Raw genomic sequence first — 24322 nt, forward strand, 5'->3', positions numbered from 1 at the left:
TGGACTGTAGCCCACCAGGCTCCTCTGTCCATGGGATTCTCCAGGCAAGAATACTGGAGTGGGTTGCCATGCCCTCCTCCAGGGGATCTTCCCAACCCAGGGATCGAACCTGGGTCTCTTATGTCTCCCACATTGGCAGCAGATTCCTTACCACTAGTGCCACCTGGTAAGCCAACAGATACATATGATAGCTCAAATAATGATGCTGTAATGATGCTTTATTGACTATGCCAAAGCCTTTGACTATGTGGATCACAATAAACTGTGGAAAATTCTGAAAGAGATGGGAATACCAGGCCACCTGACCTGCTTCTTAAGAAATATGTATGCAGGTCAGGAAGCAACAGTTAGAACTGCACATGGAACAACAGACTGGTTTCAAATCAGGAAAGGAGTACATCAAGGCTGTATATTGTCACCCTGCTTATTTAACTAATATGCAGATCACATCATAAGAAACGCTGGGCTGGATGAAGCACAGTCTGGAATCAGGATTGCCGGGAGAAATATCAATAACCTCAGATATGCAGATGACACCACCCTTATGGCAGAAGTGAAGAAGAACTAAAGAGCCTCTTGATGAAAGTGAAACAGTGAAAAAGTTGGCTTAAAGCTCAACATTCAGAAAACTAATATGGCATCTGGTCCCATCACTTCATGGGAAATAGATGGGGAAACAGTGGAAAAAGTGGCTGACTTTTATTTTTTCTGGGCTCCAAAATCACTGCAGATGGTGACTGCAGCCATGAAATTAAAAGACACTTACTCCTTGGAAGGAAAGTTATGACCAACCTAGACAGCATATAAAAAAGCAGAGACATTACTTTGCCAAGAAAGATCTGTCTAGGCAAGACTGTGGTTTTTCCAGTAGTCAAATATGGCTGTGAGAGTTGGACTATAAAGAAAGCTGAGCACCAAAGAATTGATGCTTTTGAACTGTGGTGCTGGAGGAGACTTTTGAGAGTCCCTTGATCTGCAAGGAGATCCAACCAGTCCATCCTAAAGGAGATCAGTCCTGGGTGTTCATTGGAAGGACTGATGTTGAAGCTGAAACTCCAATACTTTGGCCATACTCCAATACTCCAATACTTTGATGTTGGGAAAGATTGAAGGCAGGAGGAGAAGGGGATGACAGAAGATGAGATGTTTGGATGGTATCACCGACTCAGTGGACATGAGTTTGGGTATGCCCTGGGAGTTGGTGATGGACAGGGACGCCTGGTGTGTTGCGGTCCATGGGGTCGCAGAGTTGGACACAACTGAGCGACTGGACTGAACTGAACTGAATGATGTAAAGCCAGTGTCACTTACTGGTTTACATGCACTTTCTTATGCACAGTTGCAGCAGTGTGTTAGTGTACTCACTATTGTGGTGAATTGACATGCACCCCTGGAGACAGAGATCAAGGTATGGGGTTTATCAGACTCCACGCTCTGTCTTCACATCTGTTGTCTCTGGTGTCTCCGGCCTGTTCATCCGCAGCGTCTCAGTTGCAGTAGTTGCTTGTGGTTTGTCTGTGCTGGTGAAAGCAATGTTGCTTTCGAGGGAGGGCAGAACCTTCAATCTGTAACAGGAAGCAAGGCTGCCTCTGGCACATGGCCATTTGGTGCTAACGGTGCCTCCTCTCCTGTAGCCCACGTTCTCATTCCCGTCCACACAGGTGGTGCTCTGTGAGTTCAGGCTGGTTAAGATCAAATGTGATGCCTTTGCAGTGTTCTGGAAGCCCTTGGCGTGCCATCTCTTGCTGTTATTTCCTATAGAGAAGTCTTTTTGACAAATGCATTTTTTAGGTGGCAGATATCTTCTCAAGAATGTATCTTTGTGTTATTTGTCAGGAGATGCCTTGAATTTAAAAGTTGTCAGTATTGGCTACTGGAAATAGTGCACAGTTTGGAGTCAGACAAAACTGGGTATAGATTTGCGTGTTGTCTGCTGCTTCTCAGCTCCTCAGGTGACACAGTGGTAAAGAAGCTGCCTGCCAATGCAGGAGACTCAGGAGATACGGATTTGATTCCTGGGTCAGAAAGATCCCCTGGTGTAGAAAATGGCAACCCATTCCAGTATTCTTACCTGGAAAAATCCCATGGACAGAGGAGCTTGGCCGGCTACAGTCCATAGGGTCACGAAGAGTCAGACATGACTGAGCACATATACATGTACTGCCCGTTTCCAGCCATGTGATTTATGTGTGTTCCAGTCATTCGAGCCTCTTCTCTGCCCTCTAGGAACGTCCCTCACAAGGTTTCTTGGCACATAGTAAGTGCACACCAAGTGCCATTAAAAAGAATTAATGTGTGAACTCTGGATTTTAGACCAAAAGAAACCATATATTACTTTGCGAGGTTTCTTACAAGTGTTTTTCATTGACCTCTGCAGTTTCTAAATACCTTTACCAGTTATTTGCCCTGCACATATGATGAGCTACATTTTCATGGCATGTTTATTCAATAAGTGGAATTTTTTTTAAGTCTCCAGATTTTTTTTCTTTTTTTTTTAATGTGAAGCTTGAAAGGCAACTTGTGGCTTTGAATAAGAATAGCCCTGTTTAGCAGCCGAAACAGATGTGCCCGCAGCGCCTGGAAATCTTGTGTTTACAAAGTCGCTGGCTGAAAACCTTGCCAGGCCAGAGAGCATTCTAACTTTCTTTCATAGAACAGTAACTTTTGGCCTTTATGAGCAGGGTCTCATCTGTCTCTCTGGGTTCTACTCTCCTGTACAAAAGACCGTCTGTCGTGTAGTTGGCTGGGCAGGCGTCGGTGCCTGCTGCGTGCCCAGGCCCTACGGCAGGTGCTGGAGATGGACTCACATTCCGGGGGTCCGGGGGGTGGGCGGGAAGGGACCAGGCAGGGAGGTGAGAAGGGCATGGGGAAGATGTGGTGACAGTGCTGGCCTTGTATTAGATCAGAGGTCAAACGGGAGGCTGTGAAACCAGGAGAGGGAGACCATGCTGAAGGGTGGAGCTTGTCCCAGGCGTCTGTTACACGTCGTCATCTATGCCAGACCCAGGGGATGAACACATCCACCATCGTACCTACCACATGATTCTCTTAGGCGAAGCACGCTGACTGAAACCACACACCCTGGCCAGGCACCATAGTAACCATTTGCGTGAGTTGTTTTATGACAAGAGGTCCTGGTAAGGAACACAGAACTAATAAGCTACCGCCAACCAGAAGAATTCGGGAAAGGTCAAAAGGAGACGTCATGTGTCCGACCGCCTCCCAGAATCCTTCTCGCTAGCATCCGTCTTGGCTAAGCAATGCATGCACCACCAGGAAGGACTCTGAGTCAGAATGAATGGTCAGAGACAACTGGGAAACTACTCCCATCACCATAAAACCCGAGACTGCAAGCCATGTGGCGGAGCAGTTCTCCTGTTCTGGAGAGGGAAGCTTCCCTTACCCTGCGGTCCTCCTCCTGGGTGCCCCTTCCCCGTAAAAATTTCTTACTTTGTTAGCATATGTGTCTCCTCGGACAATTCATTTCCGAGTGTTAGACAAGAGTCCACTCCCGGACCCTGGAAGGGGTCCCCCTTCCTGCAACATTTCTGTGAACCAGGCATCTGGGCAGTGCTCAACCAGGCAATTCTTCTGTCCCGTGTGGGATCAACCTAGGTCACCTGGTGTAGTCAGCTGATGGATGGGCTGGTCTGGTCTGGAAGGTCTTGGCAGCTTCAGTCACACGTGTGGTAACCTAGCAGATGGTTGAAAGCCTGGGCTCAGCTGGGACTGCTGACTGGAGCCACCTCCATGTAGCCTCCTTGGTATGGGGGGGGGGGGTCCCTAGCTTCTTTACAAGGCAGCTCTGAGCTCCCAAGAGACAGAAGTTCTAAGGCTTTTATAAGACTTGGCTTTGCAAGTCTCACCATGTCACTTCCTTCCCATCCTTTTGGCAAATAAGCCATTAAGGCCAGCCCAGGTGTGGGGAGATGGAGTTAGACTCATGCTCCCTGGGAGAAGTAATGGGAACTTGTGGCTGTTTTTAATTGACCATGTTGTGTACCTTGATAGGAGAGTCATTGAGAGACGTAAGGCGGGAGGTTGGATGATGGGTAGATGACATCATCAACTGTACTTTTAGATTTGGAGGTAGATGATGTGTGCTCAAGGTTGGAATTGGGGTGGTGCAGGTGGAGTCCTGTTTCAAAGTTCTTAGCTGTGAGGAGAAGATTGGAAAGGAGAGGAGGTGTTGAGTGAGGCTCAGTGTTGGAGAGGCTTGCTTATTTTTACTTGGCTGGTTTGCTCTGAAGATGGGTGAGGTCATCAAAGACCCATTCTTTTCCAAATCACACTGGCCTCTTAACTGATAACACGCCTTTGAAAGTCTCTCTTCTCCTATCTTTGGCGATACAACTTTCTCCTGGTCCTGGTTCTTTGGCCTGTGACTAAGAAGGGTTTACTAATTTATTTGAAGATATAAAAGGTATTTCTTGCAGTATCTGTGCATCTCTGCTCCGCCGATTGAAATTAAAATGTTTCTGTATATGTTAAGTTGACATTCCTGGTTTTTGTGTTTTCATCTCTATATTAGACATGGCTTTGGGGCTGCAAGTAGAAGAAACCAATCTGAGTTAGCTAAAACCAGAAAGGATTTCATGAACAGGGGTCAGAGTACATCTGGGCCAAGAGATGCCCTGAAGGATCCTCTTTCCATCTCTTTTCATTGCTGTCCCTGTTCGTCTGCTTTGCTCCTCACTTCTCTGCTGCTTCATCACAGAACAGACTCTGACATCCCCACAGCTCCCATGCCTGCAGCCTGAAGCTCTGGCCATCCACACAGGCTGGTGGGTTGTCTCTGGGTCCCAGGTGTGTATTTTCTGAGATGAGACTGTCATTGGCCAATTTGGACCAAATGTCTGCCACCCACTCAGTGGGGAGGGTGCTGGCCTGGCCATTTCATTCCAATGTAGTGCTGGGCTTACCTTAGGGTGTTCAGGGCTGGACTCACTAGAAGGGATGTCATGAACAGATCTCTTAAAAAGCATCTGCCACATTCTTTGACTAGTGTCATTGAGTAGCAGTGTGTAGTTGAGAGAAAGGTGCAGCGGAGAGCTGGGCAAATGTGAGGGGCACAGGACACCTTGCCAGATCTCGTACCAATCGTTCTAGGCCACAGTGATGAAAATGTCCCTTTAAATGGTTTAGGCCCTGCCTTTAATTCACATATGTTTCTCTTAATACAGGGCGCTCATCCTGGTGTAAGTGATGTGCAGATATATTAAGACACAGTTGATTTATAATGGTTGTTTAATCAGGGGTATGTTCTTTAGAGTGGTGATCACAGGTACATTTAAGAAAATCATGTCCATTATTCTGATCTTAGCTCCAAAAAAGGAGAGGAGGAGTAAGACTTGAAACAAATGATTTCTGTACTCTGGAGACATTTTCTGTAGCTGACGTACCTTTATGATGGAGATGGAAACAGATTAGAAACACAGCAGGAATAACTTCTGGCAATTTAAATCCATTATCATGCTGCAGCTACAGAATAGTAAAACACCACCACAAGCCCTTGTTCCGACTTGTGCTGTTCCCCTTGGGCTTGTGTCCCCTTTGCCAAACTGCCCACCCTGCTCTCTGGGTGAGATGGGCCAGTGGCAACGCAGGACTTCCAGGAGAGGGTGGAGCCGCCACCCAAGTTGCCCCTGACTTTGGTGCTTGGAGGGAGCCTCAGAGTTGTCATGTTTATCCACACAAATTTGAAACAATTCCTCTTTTGGTTCTCTTCAAAAGAACTTCTGCCAAGAGGGAGCTGGAGAATAAACATGGCATGAGACAGAAGTCAGAATGTACACGGACCTGTTATCTAGATTAGAAAATACAGGTGAAAATGGAAACACTCTTGCAAGCCTGCATTCTTTTTAAACACTGGTATTGGCTTTAAGGCAGGGGTCCCCACCCACCCCCCCCCCCCCCAAGAAAAAACCAAGGGACTGCACAGCAGGAGTTGAGCAGGAGAAGCTTCAAATGTATTTACAGCTGCTCCCCATTGCTCACATTACAGCCTGAGCTCCACCTCCTGTCAGATTTGAGATGGCATTAGATTCTTCCTTGGTGGCTCAGACGGTAAAGCGTCTGCCTACAATGTGGGAGACCCGGGTTCAATCCCTGCGTCAGGAAGATCTCGTGGAGAGGGAAATGGCAACCCACTCCAGTATTCTTGCCTGGAAAATCCCATGGATGGAGGAACCTGGTAGGTTACAGTCCGTGGGGTCCCGAAGAGTTGGACACGACTGAGCAACTTCACTTTCTTTCTTATATTCTCTTAAGAGAGTGAACCCTACTCTGAGCTGCTCATGCCAGGGATCTAGGTGGTATGCTCCTTATGACAATCATCCCCAAACCATCCCCCCAACCTACCCCCGTGTCTGTGGAGAAATTGTTTTCTACAAAATCTATCCCTGGTGCCAAAAAGGTTGGGACCACTGGCTTAAGGTATTAATTTAGGGAAATCTGCTTAAGGACAAGTAATATTTCCCAGGTGACTTTTTAAGATATTTGATAGTTTGTGGACTAAAACTCCTCTTTTATACGTTTGGGCTTTTTAATGGGCAACCTTATAGAGGCATACTTTGTTTAATATTTGAAGGCTAGCTTTCACTAACCTGACAGTATAGGGTTCAAATAGCAATTGGAATGGAGGTAGAGAATTCAGAACTTTTAAGAATGCAAGGAACTAAATTTGATCTTCTTACAAATAAAGATCCTACAGACATTAAGATGATTTGAGAGTGAGAGATGAGGTTTAATTAGTATGCTCTTTTCTAACCAATTCATTTAAAAATATTTCTCAAGTGTTTCTCCAGGGTCCATTAGGATGACGTTTGCTGAATTGAGCCGGTGCTAATACAGCCTCTGCAGAATTCTCATTTGCTTACTTATACTTGGTCTCTTCTGAAAAGATTTGAAGAGTCTGACTTTATAGAATAAGGAACCTATAATTACTTTGTATATCACTCTTAAATTAAGTTTCTGGAAGTGATTTGAATTTCATTACAGCCGAAGTCTCTAAGTCTGTTTTGTATCCCTTTTGTGGGGTGGTTACTGGACAAGTCTTTATGAGGATTCCTGTCTTTTCCCTTAATTCCATTGGACTTTTATTCTGAATGCCTTTAAAAATCTACAAATAAATGAACTCTTTCATCTCTGTTTATAGGTACAATGGTGCTTTACCTAATGGAGACAGAGGCCGGAGGAAAAGCAGATTTGCTCTCTACAAGCGGCCAAAGGCTAACGGAGTCAAACCCAGCACAGTCCATGTGATATCCACTCCACAGGCGTCCAAGGTAGGGGACTCCTTGGAATGGGGAGGGCCAACAGTGCATCATGGGTGTCCTTGTCAGATGCTCTTTCCTTTCAGCCTCATGTCTCTGTGGGACAGTGTCCCAGCCATTTGAGCTGGATAATCTTGGTTGTGAAAGGCTGTTGTGTACATAGCCCATTGTGTGTTTCACAGCATCCCTGACCTCTACCCACTAGAGGCCAATAGCACATCGACCCCCATGCCCCCAGCCACTTTGGGACAACCAAGACTGTCTCCCAAACTTGCCACGTGTCCTCTGGGGGCCAGGAGGGTGGGCACACCCTCCCCTCTGTCCCCTACCCCCGCCCCATAATGAACCACTGCTTTAGGATGTAGTGCTGTCAGCGTAGATCAATTGAGGATAGTTGTGGTTGAGAGAGAAACGATGTTCTCTTTCCTGAAGAGTGTTCTGTATTAAATTTGGTATAAACCTCATTAAGATTTGCTGTTTTCCTCTGTTACTTGAGTAGTGGGTATTTTCACACAATTTGCATGTACATGGAATTGAATTTGTGTATTATTAGAAAGATTGGAAGTAAACAGAGCTAAGTGCAATAAGAAGTCTATGATGCATACTTCTTGTAAGTGTGAAGTATATAAAATGTTCATTTTTTAATTAATATTTCGCTTGTTTTCTGACCCGTAAGTGTAGAGGAAACCTGAATTTCCATTCTGGTTTATATAGTCTACCTATTAGATTTTATGACAGTTTTTCTTTTAATTAAACATGTTACTTAATGTGTATAGTTTGCTTTTTACAAAATAATTATATCTACATGAAGTTATTTCATATGGGGCACTGGCTGTATATATTTATCATAATGGGTTTGAACCATCTGGAATAAATAAGAGACTTTCTTTCAATTTCTTTTTTTTTTTTGCTGAAAACCAGCAGTTCAAAGAGAAATGAACAGCTTCATGGAAGCATCTGTGGTGTTTATACTCAGAAACAGGTCACCTCTGTTAACTTTTTTATTTAAAAATTCTTGTTGTTTCTGAAGCAGTACTGTGGAAGAAGTTTGCAAGATTGTGCCAATTAAGAATCTCTTGTATTAGGGAGGGAATGGTTAGATCGTAATATATCAAATACCAAGGAAACAGGAAAGAATAATACATAGTGGCCATATTGTTGGCTAAAGAAAGGGAAGTAAGGTGCAAGTTTTAGGGAGGGGCGGACACTCGCTAGGGTAAACAGAGGAAATCAGCCTTACTGATTCTGAGAAAAGGAGGAAGTGAAATGGCAACAGAATCTTGGAAGGTCAAAGAATTATGAGAAATATTTTATAGTCCAAAAATATTTGGAGGGGAAGAATACCAAGACAAATGTTTTTAAGCATGTGATGAGTGCCAAAAATACTCTGTTATTATAGATATGGTCTTTATAATTTTGTCTATGTGTCGATATTTATTTTTTCTTCTTTTGGTTCTGTACCTTTTTATGTCTCCTTTTTTTGATCTTAGATTTTATATTGATACGATGGCTTCAGATATTTAAAAAGATTATAGAAATCTGGTTACTTAGGTGTCATGTTACGGTAGGATATGAAATATACCTTCCAATAGCTACTCTTAGAATATCATGGGTCTTCCTTACTCATTACCCACCTCCATCTGCTCCAGTTTTAGCTTTTTCTATTTTACCTTTGTATGTAGATTTTATCTGATGATATTTAGACTATAAGCTTTTGGAAATTGTCTAAATCTGTTTAAACGCATCATTGAGAGTACTGATAGTAGGAGAAGTTATGTTTTGGTGTTACAACCTGGAAAAAAATGCATTCTCAGGGCCTCAGTTTCTCATTTATAAAGTGAGTTCATGATGGTCAAGAACCATGTGGATTCAGGGAAGGTACTTTGGTTACAAGCAACAGAAATGATTCTGGCTATATCACACCAAAAAAAAAGCAAATGTGGAGACATTATTAAAGGTTAGGCTACAGATAGCTCTCTGAATTGGGGGAAATTTTGAGTAACCACGTTTTGTGAGAGAAGTGAACCAGAGTGTCCAAAGGAGTTAACATAGATATTCTTTCCAGGGTGTTATAAAGTGGCTCCACTTTTTTAATTTTCAGGAAAGAGAATCCAGTAGGTGTGCACAGGGTCAGTCAAGGATGACCAGGGGAGATGAGTGGACCCGACATATTTATCGTGAACTGATCACCTGCCTGTACTGCCTTTCCCTTATTCATCTTGGGACCTGTATGTCCAGGGCCTCATGCATAGTACTTCATCCTACCTGAACTGGTACCTTAGCCACAAGTCCCTCTGTTTTTCTGTTCCCTTTTGAACTCCCACCCCGAGTCAGCATTGCCCGGCTGCTCTGTTGGCCCTAGACAAAGTCTCTTGTGTGTTAAACCTTTTCCTCAAATGCTGCTCCTCTACCTTACCTTAACTGAGTCCTGGTTTTTCCCCAGAGTGCTCTTTTTCCATCTCTTTTAGTTCATGACACTAGAAATGATTTCTTTTTGTTCCCATTTCAGTCTCTTCTTTCGTAACCCTACATTTTTCATCTAAGTTCCCTCTTCCCCTCCTCCTTTGGACCTCACTGACCTATATATAGCCTACTCTTCCGCATGTTTCCATGACCCAGGCCCAAGCTCAGTCTCCCTGACTCTCCAGGCCCCATTCAGCCATACAGGAGCATCCATGGTGTAACCTTTTTTTTTTTTTTTTTTTAAACACATCCATGGTATAAATGGAAAAACTGTAACTTTTCAGTTTCAGAAACTGTCACTTCTGTTCTGCTTTCCCTACTAATATGATGGACTTGACGGCCCGCCGTCATTTAACCTCTACTGTTAGCATAACCTTGAGTTCATTCTACTTGTGTATGCATATACTTGGCTTATCTGATTTCATCAGGGCTTACAGTCCTTTAGCCTGTCCTTACTTGCCATGATTGTTAGTGTGTTTCTAGTCTTCCTTCCCACTCACCCTGTTTTCCGTCAGAAGGCCTGGGTATGTGGTGGTCTTGGTAAAAGCTGTTTGACCTGAACCAACACGCTTTGCTGTGAAATTTCTGATGCTGCATTGTTGGTAACGAAGGGGTCATCTTTGAGTGGAATTGTACAAGTGAGGTCTGTTAGGGTGGGGGTGGCTACTGTTGTTAGAACGTGAGGGCTTGGACTCTGACCATGTTGTTTCTTCCCTCTGCCACCATCATTCCTTCTGCTGAACAGTCTGGGGAGAGGCCAGGGAGACCCCTTTGCTGATGGTGGTGGCAGCTGGAAAATGGGCCCTCTTAGTCCTCTGTGCCTCCCAGTATCCAAGCTAAGTCAGCTGAGCTTGGCAAGTGTGTGCCACTGTTGTGTAGTTGCTATTTGTGTAATCACTACTTGCATAATCTTCATTCGTGTACATATTTGCTCATTACTTTGTCAGCAAAGGTCTGTCTAGTCAAGGCTATGGTTTTTCCAGTGGTCATGTATGGATGTGAGAGTTGAACTATAAAGAAAGCTGAGCACTGAAGGGTTGATGCTTTTGAACTGTGGTGTTGGAGAAGACTCTTGAGAGTCCCTTGGACTGCAAGGAGATCCAACCAGCCCATCTTAAAGGATATCAGTCCTGGGTGTTTATTGGGAAGACTGATGTTGAAGCTGAAACTCCATTACTTTGGCCACCTCATGCGAAGAGCTGACTCATTGGAAAAGCCCCTGATGCTGGGAATGATTGAGGGCAGGAGGAGAAGGGGACGACAGAGGATGAGATGGTTGGATGGCATCACCGACTCAATGGACATGGGTTTGGGTGGACTCCGGTAGTTGGTGATGGACAGGGAGGCCCAGTGTGCTGCGGTTCATGGGGTCGCAAAGAGTCGGACACGACTGAGTGACTGAACTGAACTTGCTCTTGAAATAGTAATACTCAAAGATATTTCTCCTGTTATGTAATGTGTTTTAAAAAGACAAAACAAAACCTGAAGCCCTGTTTTACTTTTAGCAGGTCTATTACATAGATATAGGGCACTTAGCAATTTATTTCTGTTTGTATTCAATGGATATTTATCTAGCCCTTTTCTGTAGCCAGGCATTATGCTAGGTATTGGATGTACTATAGGGACCAAAACAGGTCTGGGTGGGGCTATTTGTCTTGTGAGTAGGCAAACAATAAGTAATCATGTGGATACATATTTAACTGCACATTTTGAAGAGCATGGTGCAGAAAAAGAAAAGGGGGCTGTGATAAGAGGAGGCACAGAGTTTAGTCTGGGTGGATGGGGAAGGATCTCTGAGAAAGTGTCCTGTGAGCTTCGAGCTGAAGATTAAAGAGGAGTTAGTCAGGTGAGCAGGGAGGTCTGGAGCACTTAGGATCCTGGTTGGAAAATTTGTTTTGTTTTTTTTCCAAGGAGAAACACTGAAGGGTGTTCAGCAAAGAGCGTGGCATTATATGACTGAGAATTTAGGTCGATATATGCTTGTTTATTTACTTTTCAGTGATGGGGGTGGGCAATGATTTTACTTATTTAACTTGTAAATGGTAGATGGTTGTGGTGAGGTTGGTGATGATGCCTGATGGGTAAATATTTTGCTGGCAACATGGTTTAAATTTAGCAGCATTACTGTGGAAAACTCTTCATCATGGTTTCCCCTTCTTAGATTGTGTTTTATTGAAATCTCCTTTTTTGGAGATTTTTACTTTTAAAGAGAAATTGAATAGCACTGTGTTCCAGTTGGCATTATTTCAGAATGGAAAATATCAGTGGTCCTAAGAATGACAGTTTAGAGAAAAATTAGGGCTATTTAGTGTGACTGTCACAACCGGAATTGCTTTTAAGCTATTTACATTGGGATGGCTCTACTGATTGGTAAGATATTTAAACTCCTCCTAATCGGTCAGTGAATGATGTAAATGTGAGAAGTGGTAAAAGATAATGATACACATTTCAGTGTGAACTCATTAGTTCAGCTAATTTCCTGGGCTTTAGTGGGGTCTGGTTTTGCAGCACTCACTCTGTCCAGCCTGGGTCTAAGTGGCAGTAGTGGCGTGTCTCCACTGCACATTCCTTGTGAAGCTGGAGCCTTCTGTGCTTTCAAGGAATCATCTGTTTATCATTATCCTCAGATTTTTTAAATTGCTACAGCTTTTTAAATAGTTGAGTTTTAAATAGTTTTTATTTTGGTTCCTTTAATTGTTACTGCACTGTAATTCTTGAGTTAGTAGTGTCTGTTGTTTTGATATTTATAAGTACAAGAACTAATTTTATTATATTATTATAAATGAAGAGGCAGCAAAATTTTATTGTCTTAGACAACGTAAACATGAATATTCTGAATCTGTCAGAGGCAATAAAAAAGAAATATTAGTAGTAAGCTGAAATCCAGAATATCTCTTGATACACCACAGGAATACAAACCTAAAACAAATAATTTGTATGTCTAGGATGAAACACAGTTTGATTATTTTAACAAAAAACACAAACATGAACAGCCTATCTTTTTTAAAATTTATTTTTTATTGAAGTATAGTTGAATTACAGTGTTGTGTTAATCACTACTGTACAACAAATGAACAGCCTATCTTTATACCTCAAGGGACTAGCAAAAGAACAAACTTAAGCCCAAAATTAGTAGAAGGAAGGAAATAATAAAGGTAAGAGCAGAAATAAATGAATGAGCCCAAGGAGATTATAGAAAAGATTAGTGAAACTAAGAGCTGGGTTGTTTTTTTTTTAATATAAACAAAAGAGACAAATCTTTAGCTGGATTCAGCAAGAATAAAAGAGGACTCGAAATTTGAAATGAAAAAGATGTTACAACTATACTGTAGAAGTCAAAAGATGACAGGAGACTGATATGAACAACTATATACCAACAAATTGGTTAACATAGAAGAAATAAATTCCTAAAAACATAAACTCTACCAAGACTGAATCATGGAGAAATAGAAAATCTGAACAGATCGATTACTAGTAAGGAGATTGGATCAATAATCAGAAACCTCCCTACAGACAAAAGTCCAGGCCCATACTTTGGTGAATTCTACCAAATGTTTAATGAAGAATTAATACCAATACTACTCCTTTTCAAAATCTTTCAAAAAGCTGAATATGAGGGAACACTTTTAAACTAAGTAAGGCCAGCATTACCCTAATACCAAAACCAGACAAGGACACTACCAAAAAAAAAAAAAATATGCCAGTATTCCTGATGAACATAGAGGCAAAAATCCTCAAAATAAAATTTTAACAAACCAAATTTAATGGTACATTAAAAGTGTACATCATACACTTTGATCAAGAGGGATTTATTCCAGGGAAGCAAGAGTGATTCAACAACTGCAGATCAATCAGTGTGATATGCACATAAACAATATGAAGGATAAAAACCATATGTTCATCTCACTAAGTGCAAAAAAGCATTTTACAAAAAATCCAACGTCCATTTATGATTAAAAAAAGACCTCAGCACACTGAGCACAGAGGGAATGTACCTCAGCATAATGAAGACCGTATAATGATAGCCCACAGTTAACATCATAACCAACTGTGAAAAACCACAAGTTTTTTCTTTAAAATCAGGAATAAGACAAGGATACCCATTATGACCACTTGTATTCAACATAGTACTGAAGCCCTAGCTAAAGCAATTAGGCAAGGAAAGAGTGAAAAAGTATCCAAATTATAAAAGAAGAAGTAAGATTGTCTCTGTTTGCTGATTACTTAAAATTGCATATTGAAGACCCTAGAGATTCCACCAAAAAACTTTTAAAACTAATAAATTCATTAATGCTTCAGAAATGAATTATAAGAGTAATGAAGAAAATAATCCCACTTAGAGTTGTATCAAAAAGAATAAAATCACTCAGAATAAATTTAATCAAGGAGGTGAAAGATCTGTACACTAAAAACAAAAGTCATTGATGAAAGAAATTGAAAAAGACACAAATAAATGGAAGGATGTCCTGTGTTCCTGGATTGGAAGAATTAATACTGTTAAAATGTCCATACTACCCAAAGCAATCTACAGATTCAGTGTAATCTCTATCAAAATTCCGGTAGCATTTTTCACAGAAATAGAACAGATCAACCTGAAATTCTCATGGAGCCACATAAGACTCTAAATAGCCAAAGCAACCATAAGGAAGAACTGCAAAGCTGGAGATATACTCCTGCCTTCATTCTATATTTCAAAGTAATTGCATCATAATCAGAGAGCAATATGATATTGGTACAAAAACAGATATATAGATCAGTGTAACAGAATAGAGAACCCAGACATAAACACACACATATATGGTCAATTTATGATGGAGCCAAGAATACTCAATGGGGAAGAGATAAATGCTGTTGGGAAAATCGGACATCCACATTCCTAAAGAATGAAATTGGACCACTTACACAAAAATCACCTCAAAATGGATTAAAGATTTGAATGTAAGGCTTGAAACCATACAATTCCTAGAAGAAAACATAGCTTTTTGATATTGTTCTTGGTGATGATTTCTTCCATTTGGCACCAAAAGTAAAGGCAACAAAAGCAAAAATAAACAAGTGTGTCTATAATAAACTAAAAGACTTTTGCACAGTAAAGGAAACTATCCACAAAATGAAGAGGCAACCTACTGAATGGGAGAAAGCATTTGTAAATCATGTGTCTGATAGGGGTTAATATCTAAAATATATAAATAACTCATATAACTCAATAGCAAAGCAAAGAAACCCTAACAGTATGATTTAAAAATGGGCAAAAGATCTTAAAAGACATTTTTACAAAGAAGGCATCCAGATGACCAAAAAATACATGAAAAAGTGCTCAACGTTACTAATCATCAGTGAAATGCAAATTAAAACCAGAGTGATATTGCCTCATGCCTATTAGAATGGGTGTAATCATAAGGACAAGAAATAACAAATGTTGGAGGGAACCCTTGTATACTGTTGGTGGAGCTGCAAGTTGGTGTAGCCACTGTGAAAAACAGTTTGGAGATTTTTTCAGATAACTAAAATGACAATGACCATGTTATCCAGCAATGTAACTCCTACATGTGGAAAGGAAATGAAAAAGAAAATCTTGAAGAAGTATCTGTTTGAATGAATATCCCATGTTCATTGCTTCATTATTTATATTAGCCAAGAAATGGGAACAACCTGTGTTCATCAACAGTTGAAGGCATAAAGGTGTGACATATATGTATATACAATGGGATATCATTTAGCCATGAGAAAGAAGGACATCTTACCATTTGCAACAGCATGGATGGACCTTAGAGGCATTGTGCTAAGTGAATTAAGTCAGGGAAAGACAGATTCTGTATATCACATATACCTGGAATCTAAAGAGCTGAACTTACTAGAAACAGACTAGGATGATGGTTATCAAGGGGTTGGGGAAATGTGGAGATGTTAGTCAGCGTATAAACCCTCAGTTAGAATTTGAATAAGTTCTGGGGATCTAATGTACAGCATGCTGGTTATAGTTAATTATACTGTTTTATATACTTGAGAATTGCTAAGAGTTAATCTCGAATGTTCTCACTTTATGAAAGAGTAATTTTGTGACATGATGGAAGTGTCATGAAATATTTCATGAAAATATCGAATTAATCTTGACAGTGTATCTGACAGCATACCTTGACAACAAGGTATATGTTGTGTACTTTGACAGCATACCTCATTATAACTGGAAAAAATAAACAGAAGTCAGTTTTCAAAAAAATGAGAAAATAACTTCCCAAAATATTTTATCAAAGGGTATTGCTAGAGCAAAGGAAAAAGTATTTATGAAATACTGACACAATATACTATATAAAGTAACTTTCTGACCTGAAGTATTTATTAATACTTCAAAAAATAGTTCTTATATCATGGCAGAGTTATAGTCCTGATTGTTGTAAAACACATCTACTGAGATAAGAGAACAACTTTTTGGAAAACTTAGGAATTAGGCAGTAAAATTTTAGTTAAAGACAAAACTCCCGCCATTTCACATAGAAGTGGTTTAATAATTTACTTAAAATGCAGTATTCAGGATTTTGAAGATAGGTGATGATTTTTGTTGATCTCACGGAGCCAAAAGGAACAACATCTAAAATATATTAAACATTGTTGTCATATTCAAGAAAAATAGTCTTAATGAGAAATATTTATATGAAAATTTTATGAATTTTGTTCAGGTGGTACAAGTATAGTGCTAGAGAGAAAAAAGTCTGAAATTATTGAAAGATTTCTGGATATTTTTATTTGATGTTTACTTATTTCTGGATCATGGCATAAAAAGATAGAAGTCAAATAAACTTATGATTTATTTGATCTTATGGTATTTAACTCTCTGGTATTTGGTATACCTAAGAACTTGGGATTGAAATAATGAAATATACAGTTGACCTTTGAACAACACAGGCTTGAACTGTATGGGTTCACTTATACATGGATTTTGTTTTTGCAATAGTAAATACTGCAGTACTGCATGAGCTGCAGTTGATTGAATCCCTGGATGCAGAGGAACCATGTATATGGAGGGCTGACTCTAAGTTATACTAAGATTTTTGACTGCGTGGAGGGTGTTTGCCCAAAGCCCCCATGATATGAAGTTCAAGGGTCAGTTGTATTTACCTTTAGACGAACTCTGTTTGAAATCATATAAAGACTTGACTGCTTACTTTAGTAGACAGCTTTTGAATAATTAGTTTTATTTTTAAAAAAGATTTAGCTTTATTACATGCAATTCTAACCATTCTTATTTCTTAATTTTAGAAGAAAGAAAATTTCTAACTATTAAAATGGATAGATTTCTTTGACAAGTAATAGGTAATGGAACATATAAAACAAAATACAGGAAACTGATAGAGAAGCAGAGAATATTAGAGAAACATTTCAAATGAAGTATTTCAAGAGAAAAATTATTAAATTATCCAACAAGTTACATGAAAATACACTTATTTGATGACAAATCTGAGGAATGTAGTTAACTTGGAATAACTTCTTTTTAATATATTGGTTCTTAGAATTTAGCTAGTTGATTGTTACCAAAGCACCATAGATTGAAGGTAAACAATATTTTGTAAAAATAAGCTAGATAATTGAATATGACAGTTCAGTAAGTGATTTTCATAATGGTGATAGAAATAGTGAATAATATTAAGGTTAAAAAAAAATTGAATTTAATTGACATTAGTTCACCATAAGATAATATAGTATTTACCAAGAACAGTACTATGTTAATGGAGAAAACCTGTATTATCAAGACTCAGTTCACCTGTTGTCTTTCAGTAACTGGGAGGTGTTACTGGAGGAGCTTAGTTTGTTGTATTGAATCATGTCTCAGACATTGCTTACCTGTGACAGATGCACATCAAAAAAAGGATCACACCAGTATTTTTAACAATTAACAGGTGACTTGGAAATTATTAACATGATTTGATGAATGTTTGGTGTTATAACTTGCAGTTTTAAACTGTGTGTAGTTCATACTTAGAGAATAAATGGAAGGCTAAAGTTTTTTTGATTTATATGCTTTTTCATCTTCATTATAATTCTGATTATTAAATATTGTCACTCCTGACATGAATAATTTTAATATATCTGAGATTAGGTGATTATCTCATTGTTTGTTTTATGTAGCATTAGTTTTAACATCAATAATTGGTTGTTATTAAGGAGAAGGCAGTGGCACCCCACTCCAGTACTCTTGCCTGGAAAATCCCATGGATGGAGGAGCCTGGTAGGCTGCAGGCCATGGGGTCACTAAGAGTCGGACACGACTGAGCGACTTCACTTTCACTTTTCACTTTCATGCATTGGAGAAGGAAATGGCAACCCACTCCAGTGTTCTTGCCTGGAGAATCCCAGGGATGGGGGAGCCTGGTGGGGTCGCACAGAATCTGACATGACTGAAGTGACTTAGCAGCAGCAGTACATTTCTGTAAATTTTAACTCAGTAGATTTATTGATGTTTTCCTGAAGTTTTTGATAGTTACTACAAATAGTGTTACATGTAGCAATTTGCAAGTTCTCTTCCCTTCTTACTGTTTGTGGTTTAGCTTTGACTTCTGTTGTTCACAAAGTAAGCAACAGTAGGCTTTCTTGTTTAAGTACATTGTCTTTCAAATCACCTAAGTAAAGTGTTGCAAATTTTTACTGCTGTGTTTAAGTGAGGCAGCTTGACTTGTACTGGTACTTGTATTTGATTTGTACTGGGACAGCATAATGAGCACTATGTCCCCATTCAGATTTGTGTGAGCCTTTATGGTAGATTTTAAGATGTTGTATAGTACTTTTGAAGTTAAAGTTTGAAATGTGACTCACTGCTTACTGAGAATAATTCCACGAAGTTGAGGACTATTCCATTTTTCTTAGTCTCTGCAATTAATACAGTTTGGCACTAACATTTCTGTTTCCTCTAACCCTTCTAGCATACATAGTTTCATCGTTTCAAGCACTAACGTCTCATTGTGAGGGTTTTTTTGGTGTGTGTGTTTGTAGAATAATTGCTGACTTCCTTTCTGTTCACTGATATTTAAACTTATGCTTTGCTGTGTGGTGTGGGCAAAATTATTCATTGGTTCCTAGCAAAAGAGACATTTTTGTCTTTTGTGTTTACCATGTGGTTGGCAGACTAGTGCCCCGCTGCCCGCCCACCCCCAATCAAGATGGTCATGCCTGGTCCGTGGAACCTTGTATCGTGCATGGCAGAGGGGACTTGGCTAATGAAGGTCATGGAACTTAGCACAGGGATTTTACCTTGGATCACTGGGGTGGCCCAATGTAATTGCAGAGGTCCTTACAAGTGGAAGAGGGATGTGGAAGACTCAGATGTGAGGGAAGGAGCAGCAGGAGGGTTTGAAGCATGAGCAGGACGCAACTTGCTGTTCCTGGATCTGAAGATGGAAGAAGGGGGCTGTAGGCCGCCTCTGGGAGCTGAGAACAACTGTGGCAGACAGCAGCAAGGAAACAGGGACCTCAGCCCTGCCGTCACAGGGAACTCCGTTCTGCCAACAACCTCAGTGTCCCTGAAAACAGATTCCTCCTAGAGCCTCATAAAGGCTCACAGCCCTCCTGACCCCTGGACTTCTGCCATGTGAGACTTGAACAGAGAAACCAGTCAAGGCTACCAACACCAGACCTATGCGATAATAGATGTGTGGTGTTTGTAGCTGCTAATAAGCTTGATGGTAATTTTTTACAGCAGCAAGAGAAAACTTACATATACTATTTCATGGGACACGAAGTACAAAGTACCTTGAATTCTGAGCAGTTCTTAAGTTTGTGTTGTGGGAAACAAAAGGATAGGGAAGCCATCAAAGAATTGGTAGGCAGGGAAGGTGGTTTTTGGTTCTTTTCTCTCGGATCCAGAGTATTGGAGCCAGAGAGCTTGACTCTAGCACATAGTAAATCATCAGTGTAATTATCTGCATTACTGATATATAATAATTATATGATTGACTTGATTCATGTATTAGTTGGAAAAATCATATTTAATTTGTGTTGTCCTGAAAGCACCATTTTATCAAAGAGTTGCTCTTAACATGTCAGTGTGGGTTAATATTTGTATTTATATTTATAATTAAGCCTTTACCCAAACCTATTTGAATTATGACTGAGGAAGAGAATCTATTGCTATAACTTTCTTTAATAAAAACATGGAACATGAAAGTTGGAAGGAACTGTATTCAGATTGACTTTTCATTTTACACATGAGGGACCTTAAGTTCAAAGAAGCTCAGTAATTAGTCTCAGGTCACTGGGCCAAGTGTGTTTGTTGCCCAGGACCTAGGAGTATCAGTCTTTAGGTGTAAGTAGCAGGTGGAAAGTGCTGTGAAGGACAGGAACCAAGCTGGATTCTGCTTTTAGATTCTTACCTCCCAGGAGTGTGACTTGGAAAATCCATTTGTTTCCAAACTGGGACTCCTGTGATGATGAAAGAGGTGAATGTGGTATTTGTTAGTAGAAATGGAAGTTACTTTGTGAACTTAAGGATCATTAGCATTGTTAGCATAAGTTGTCCAGTTGGAAATCAGGTGCTTTGCAGAGAGAGCCTTTGCTACAAAAGGAACAATGATGGAGACTTGGATTGAAGCAGCTGGGTTGTTTATGGTGGTAGTTAAAGCAACAAGTGGTAACAAGTACAGTTCAGTTCAGTTCAGTTGCTCAGCATGTCCAACTCTTTGTGACCCCATGGACTGCAGCACGTCAGGCTTCCCTGTTCTTCACTACCTCCCGGAGCTTGCTCAGACTCATGTCCGATGAGTCGGGGATGCCATCCAACCATCTAGTCCTCTGTCATCCCCTTCTCCTGCCTTCAATCTTTCCCAGCATCAGGGTCTTTTCTAATGAGTCAGTTCTTCGCATCAGATGACCAAAGTACTGGAACTTCAGCATCAGTCGTTCCAATGAATATTCAGGACTGATTTCCTTTAGAAGTGACTGGTTTGATCCCCTTGCAGTCCAAGGGACTCTCAAAGAGTCTTCTCCAACACCACAGTCCAAATGCATCAATTCTTCAGTGTTCTGCTTTCTTTATGGTCCAACTCTCACATCCATACATGACTACTGGAAAAACCATAGCTTTGACTATACAGACCTTTATCAGTAAAGTGATGTCTCTGCTTCTTAACATGCTGTCTAGGTTGGTCATAGCTTTTCTTCCAAGGAGCAAGCATCTTTTAATTTCATGGCTGCAGTCACCATCTGCAGTGATACTGGAACTTAAGAAAATGAAGTCTATCACTGTTTCCATTGTTTCCTCATCTGTATGCCGTGAAGTGATGGGACCGGATGCCATGATCGTTTTTTGAATGTTGAGTTTTAAGCCAGCTTTTTCACTCTTCTCTTTCACTTTCATCAAGAGGCTCTTCAGTTCCTCTTTGCTTTCTGCCATAAGGGTGGTGTCATCTGCATATCTGAGGTTACTGATATTTCTCCCGGCAATGTTGATTCCAGCTTGTGCTTCATCCAGCCTGACATTTCTCATGATGTACTCTGCATATAAGTTAAATAAGCAGGGTGACCATATACAGCCCTGACGTGCTCCTTTCCCAGTTTTGAACCAGTCCATTGTTCCATGTCTGGTCCAGGGTACGTCAAAGTGAATTTTGTGCGGCTGAGCAGAAGTCATAGCCTCTGAGGGAACATTCATTGACTGACTTGAACTTGCTGTGGCCTTTTTTGTTGCACCTCCTCCTTTTCTCATTGTAGTGCTTGGTTGACCTTATCTTTTGAGAGAAAGTGCTTCAGCCCCTTTGAAGTCCTGTGCTGCTGACGGTTTCACAGGGATACCTGCTTACAAGCTCTTTATTGATCACACTCTTGTCATGGCTGAGTGTGAAAGAGTGGCTTCGGTAACTTCTGGCTTTGTGCTACCAGATTAGAGTTATCGGGAGCTTGGCAGACCCTGGGCACAGCAGCTCTCCGGGGCTTGATAGCTCCTGCTCATCCCTTATCCTGCGGCCAGGTGAGCCCTGCAGGATCAGCCCTCTCACCTTTGTGTTTCAGCCTGAGGTTCGAGTTAAATTCCCCAGGTGGCCATGTTTTCCCTCCCCTCCACACCTTGCACCTTCTCATTTTTTAGGATATCTTCCAGCGCTGTGCACTAGCCTGCGCTCCCCCATCCTTTAAACCCAGCCTGGATGTCATACCCCACACACCCCCCCCCACCCCCGGAGCTCTGACAGTCCCCACTCCCTGCCTTAGAGAGTCCTTCTGTGGCCTGAAGTTCAGACACGTGTAAGTCTCCCTCAGTGCCCTGACGCTGTGTGAGAGTTCTTGGTTTGCTGTCTCGTCATGTGGGGCAGCAAGCTCCTTGAGGGCAGGGGCAGTCTTTGTGTCTGTGTTCCCACTGCCCAGCACAGTGTGCGGGGTTAGGAACCAGATGGCATGACCTGCCTCGGCCATGTGCTGGGACAGCTGGTTGTTCTCAGGGGTCAGTGACTGATGCCTTGGGATCCTGCACACGCATAGGCACATGCACAGGCCAGTTGATATTTCAGGCATATTTGGTAAATTAAAATAATCCTTTCCTATTGTTTCCCAGTTTTCTTTCTTTTTTTTTTTAAATAGTGGCTGCGCTGGGTCTTGGTTCCTGCTCAGGCTTTTCTGTAGTTGCAGTGAGCAGGGACTTGTCTCTAGGTTGCGGTACATGGGCTTCTCATTGCGGTGACTTCCTTTGTTGCGGAGCACAGGCTCTGAGACCCTCAGGCTTCAGCAGTTGTAGCGCATAGTCTTACTAGTAGCAGGTCCTGGGCTCCGGAGCACAGGCTGCAGTTGTGGTTCCTGGGTTTAGTTGCTTCGTGACATGTGGAATCTTCCTGGAGCAGGGTTCAAACCCATGTCTCCTGCACTAGCAGGCGGATTCTGTACCACTGAGCCACCAGGAAAGCCCGTTTTCTTTATTATTTACTTACAATAATAAAAAATAGCTAATAATGGTTTATAATAAAGATAAAGCAGCTTTGTACGAAATCTTGTGTCCATCTCTCATCTTTTTTCCTTTTGATCTCAGGAATCACATATTTGTTATTGAGAGTTTTAAGAAGTTACATTTGTTTTGTATAATATGAAGATGAAAGTTGAATGATGAGTGTGGGTGTTGGAGTTTTGACTTCCTGAATTCTTAGTTTCCTCTGTTTACTTGCTGTAGACTCTTGGGCAGAATACTTTTCAGTGGCTCACATTCCACTTGCATACAACGGAGATTTGTCTCAGGCAGTACAGGCCTGTTTAACCTGAAGTAATAAGCAGCTCCCAAATCTCAGGGGGTTTATAGCAACACAGCATGTTGATTACTCACACTTTGTCATGGCTTAGCATGGAGACTGTATTCATCACAAACATTCAGGAACCCAATTGGAAGGTGCACCTTGACTTAGCAAATTTAAAGATCATGGAGGGAGGTAAGAGAGAGATAACACAGCTCTTAGAGGTTCTGCCTGGAAGTGACATACTTGAATTTCACTGGCTAAAGCAAACATCCTGGCTAACTGAGTTCAAAAGTTAGGGATGCTACGAAAGGATTTTGTGGGAAGACATCAGATGTTTGCAAATATTAGTGCAGTCTGCCTGCAGGTAGTGACTTGTGAAGGAAAACACTTGGAACATATCATGTGCCTAGTACATGATAGTGATTGATTAATGGAAACTAATATTATTAGTGATTGGTTTCTCTGCAAAGTATTATATGTTATAAGAAGTTATAAATGCACTCAGGATACAAAGAAACCTAGCATCCATACTGAATTATTGGCAGTTTGGTTATATTGGGTTAAAAAGTTGTATTTAAAATACACTGATTTAAAATTAAAACTGCAGCCTCATGGTTTGAAGATAGGTTTCCTTTATAGACATTAGAATGTAAATTTATCATTTTCTTTAGATCATAGCAATTAAGGTTTGATAATGAATAGTTTCTGAATTATTGAACCCACTAACTTAGAAAATCAGAGTATTGCCTCTTTGGAAAACGTGCTTACCAATTATAATATTTTAGAAAGGTATTCTTAGGTGAAAATGCTTCTGGCCTAAGTCATTTGGTTCTTCATGTATTCCATAGACTGCTAACATTAGCTTCATTCCTTGCCTTTTGAACAAAGAAGTAGTCCTGTATTTTTTCAGTGTAGAATTAAACCTTTGTTTCACATGAATAGTTAAGTCATAACAGTTTGTCTTTCCATAGTGCCTAGTTGAAATAAGCATGAATATCAGTGATTTCCACCACCTCCAACCCACATTTTAGGAAGTCATGTTTATTATTTTATTCTGCAACTTAGTATCACAGATCCAAGAATATAATTTTTTAAACTTCTAAATCCCATTGTTAGACATTTTATGAGCTAGATAGAATGTTAAGAAATTTAGTTTCTTTTTATATGGCTGTGCCCCTTTGCTGGCCACCTCAAACTATCACAACATTGTCAATCAGCTATAGTCCAGTACAATATGAAAAGTTAAAAATAAATTAGGGTCCAAACATGGTTTAAAAAAATGCATAAAAATGGGAAATTGGGTCAAGAGAGCTCACCTAGCATTTCAAAAATTTTAAGATATTCTTTAAAGTATACACATCATGGATGTAGAGTTTAGTGGATTTC

General features: G+C 40.6%; 1 protein-coding gene across 1 annotated transcript in view; it reads left to right on the forward strand.

The window, feature by feature from the left end:
• PELI2 (pellino E3 ubiquitin protein ligase family member 2) overlaps positions 1-24322 on the forward strand; it is a 186247-nt gene that overhangs the window by 43558 nt on the left and 118367 nt on the right. Inside the window, exon 2 of the mRNA XM_020899630.2 lies at positions 7157-7286. Within this exon, the coding sequence (XP_020755289.1) occupies positions 7157-7286 (130 nt within the window). The remainder of the gene's footprint in view (positions 1-7156; positions 7287-24322) is intronic.

This window comes from Odocoileus virginianus, chromosome 6 (genome assembly GCF_023699985.2).
Source record: "Odocoileus virginianus isolate 20LAN1187 ecotype Illinois chromosome 6, Ovbor_1.2, whole genome shotgun sequence".
NCBI lineage: Eukaryota > Metazoa > Chordata > Mammalia > Artiodactyla > Cervidae > Odocoileus > Odocoileus virginianus.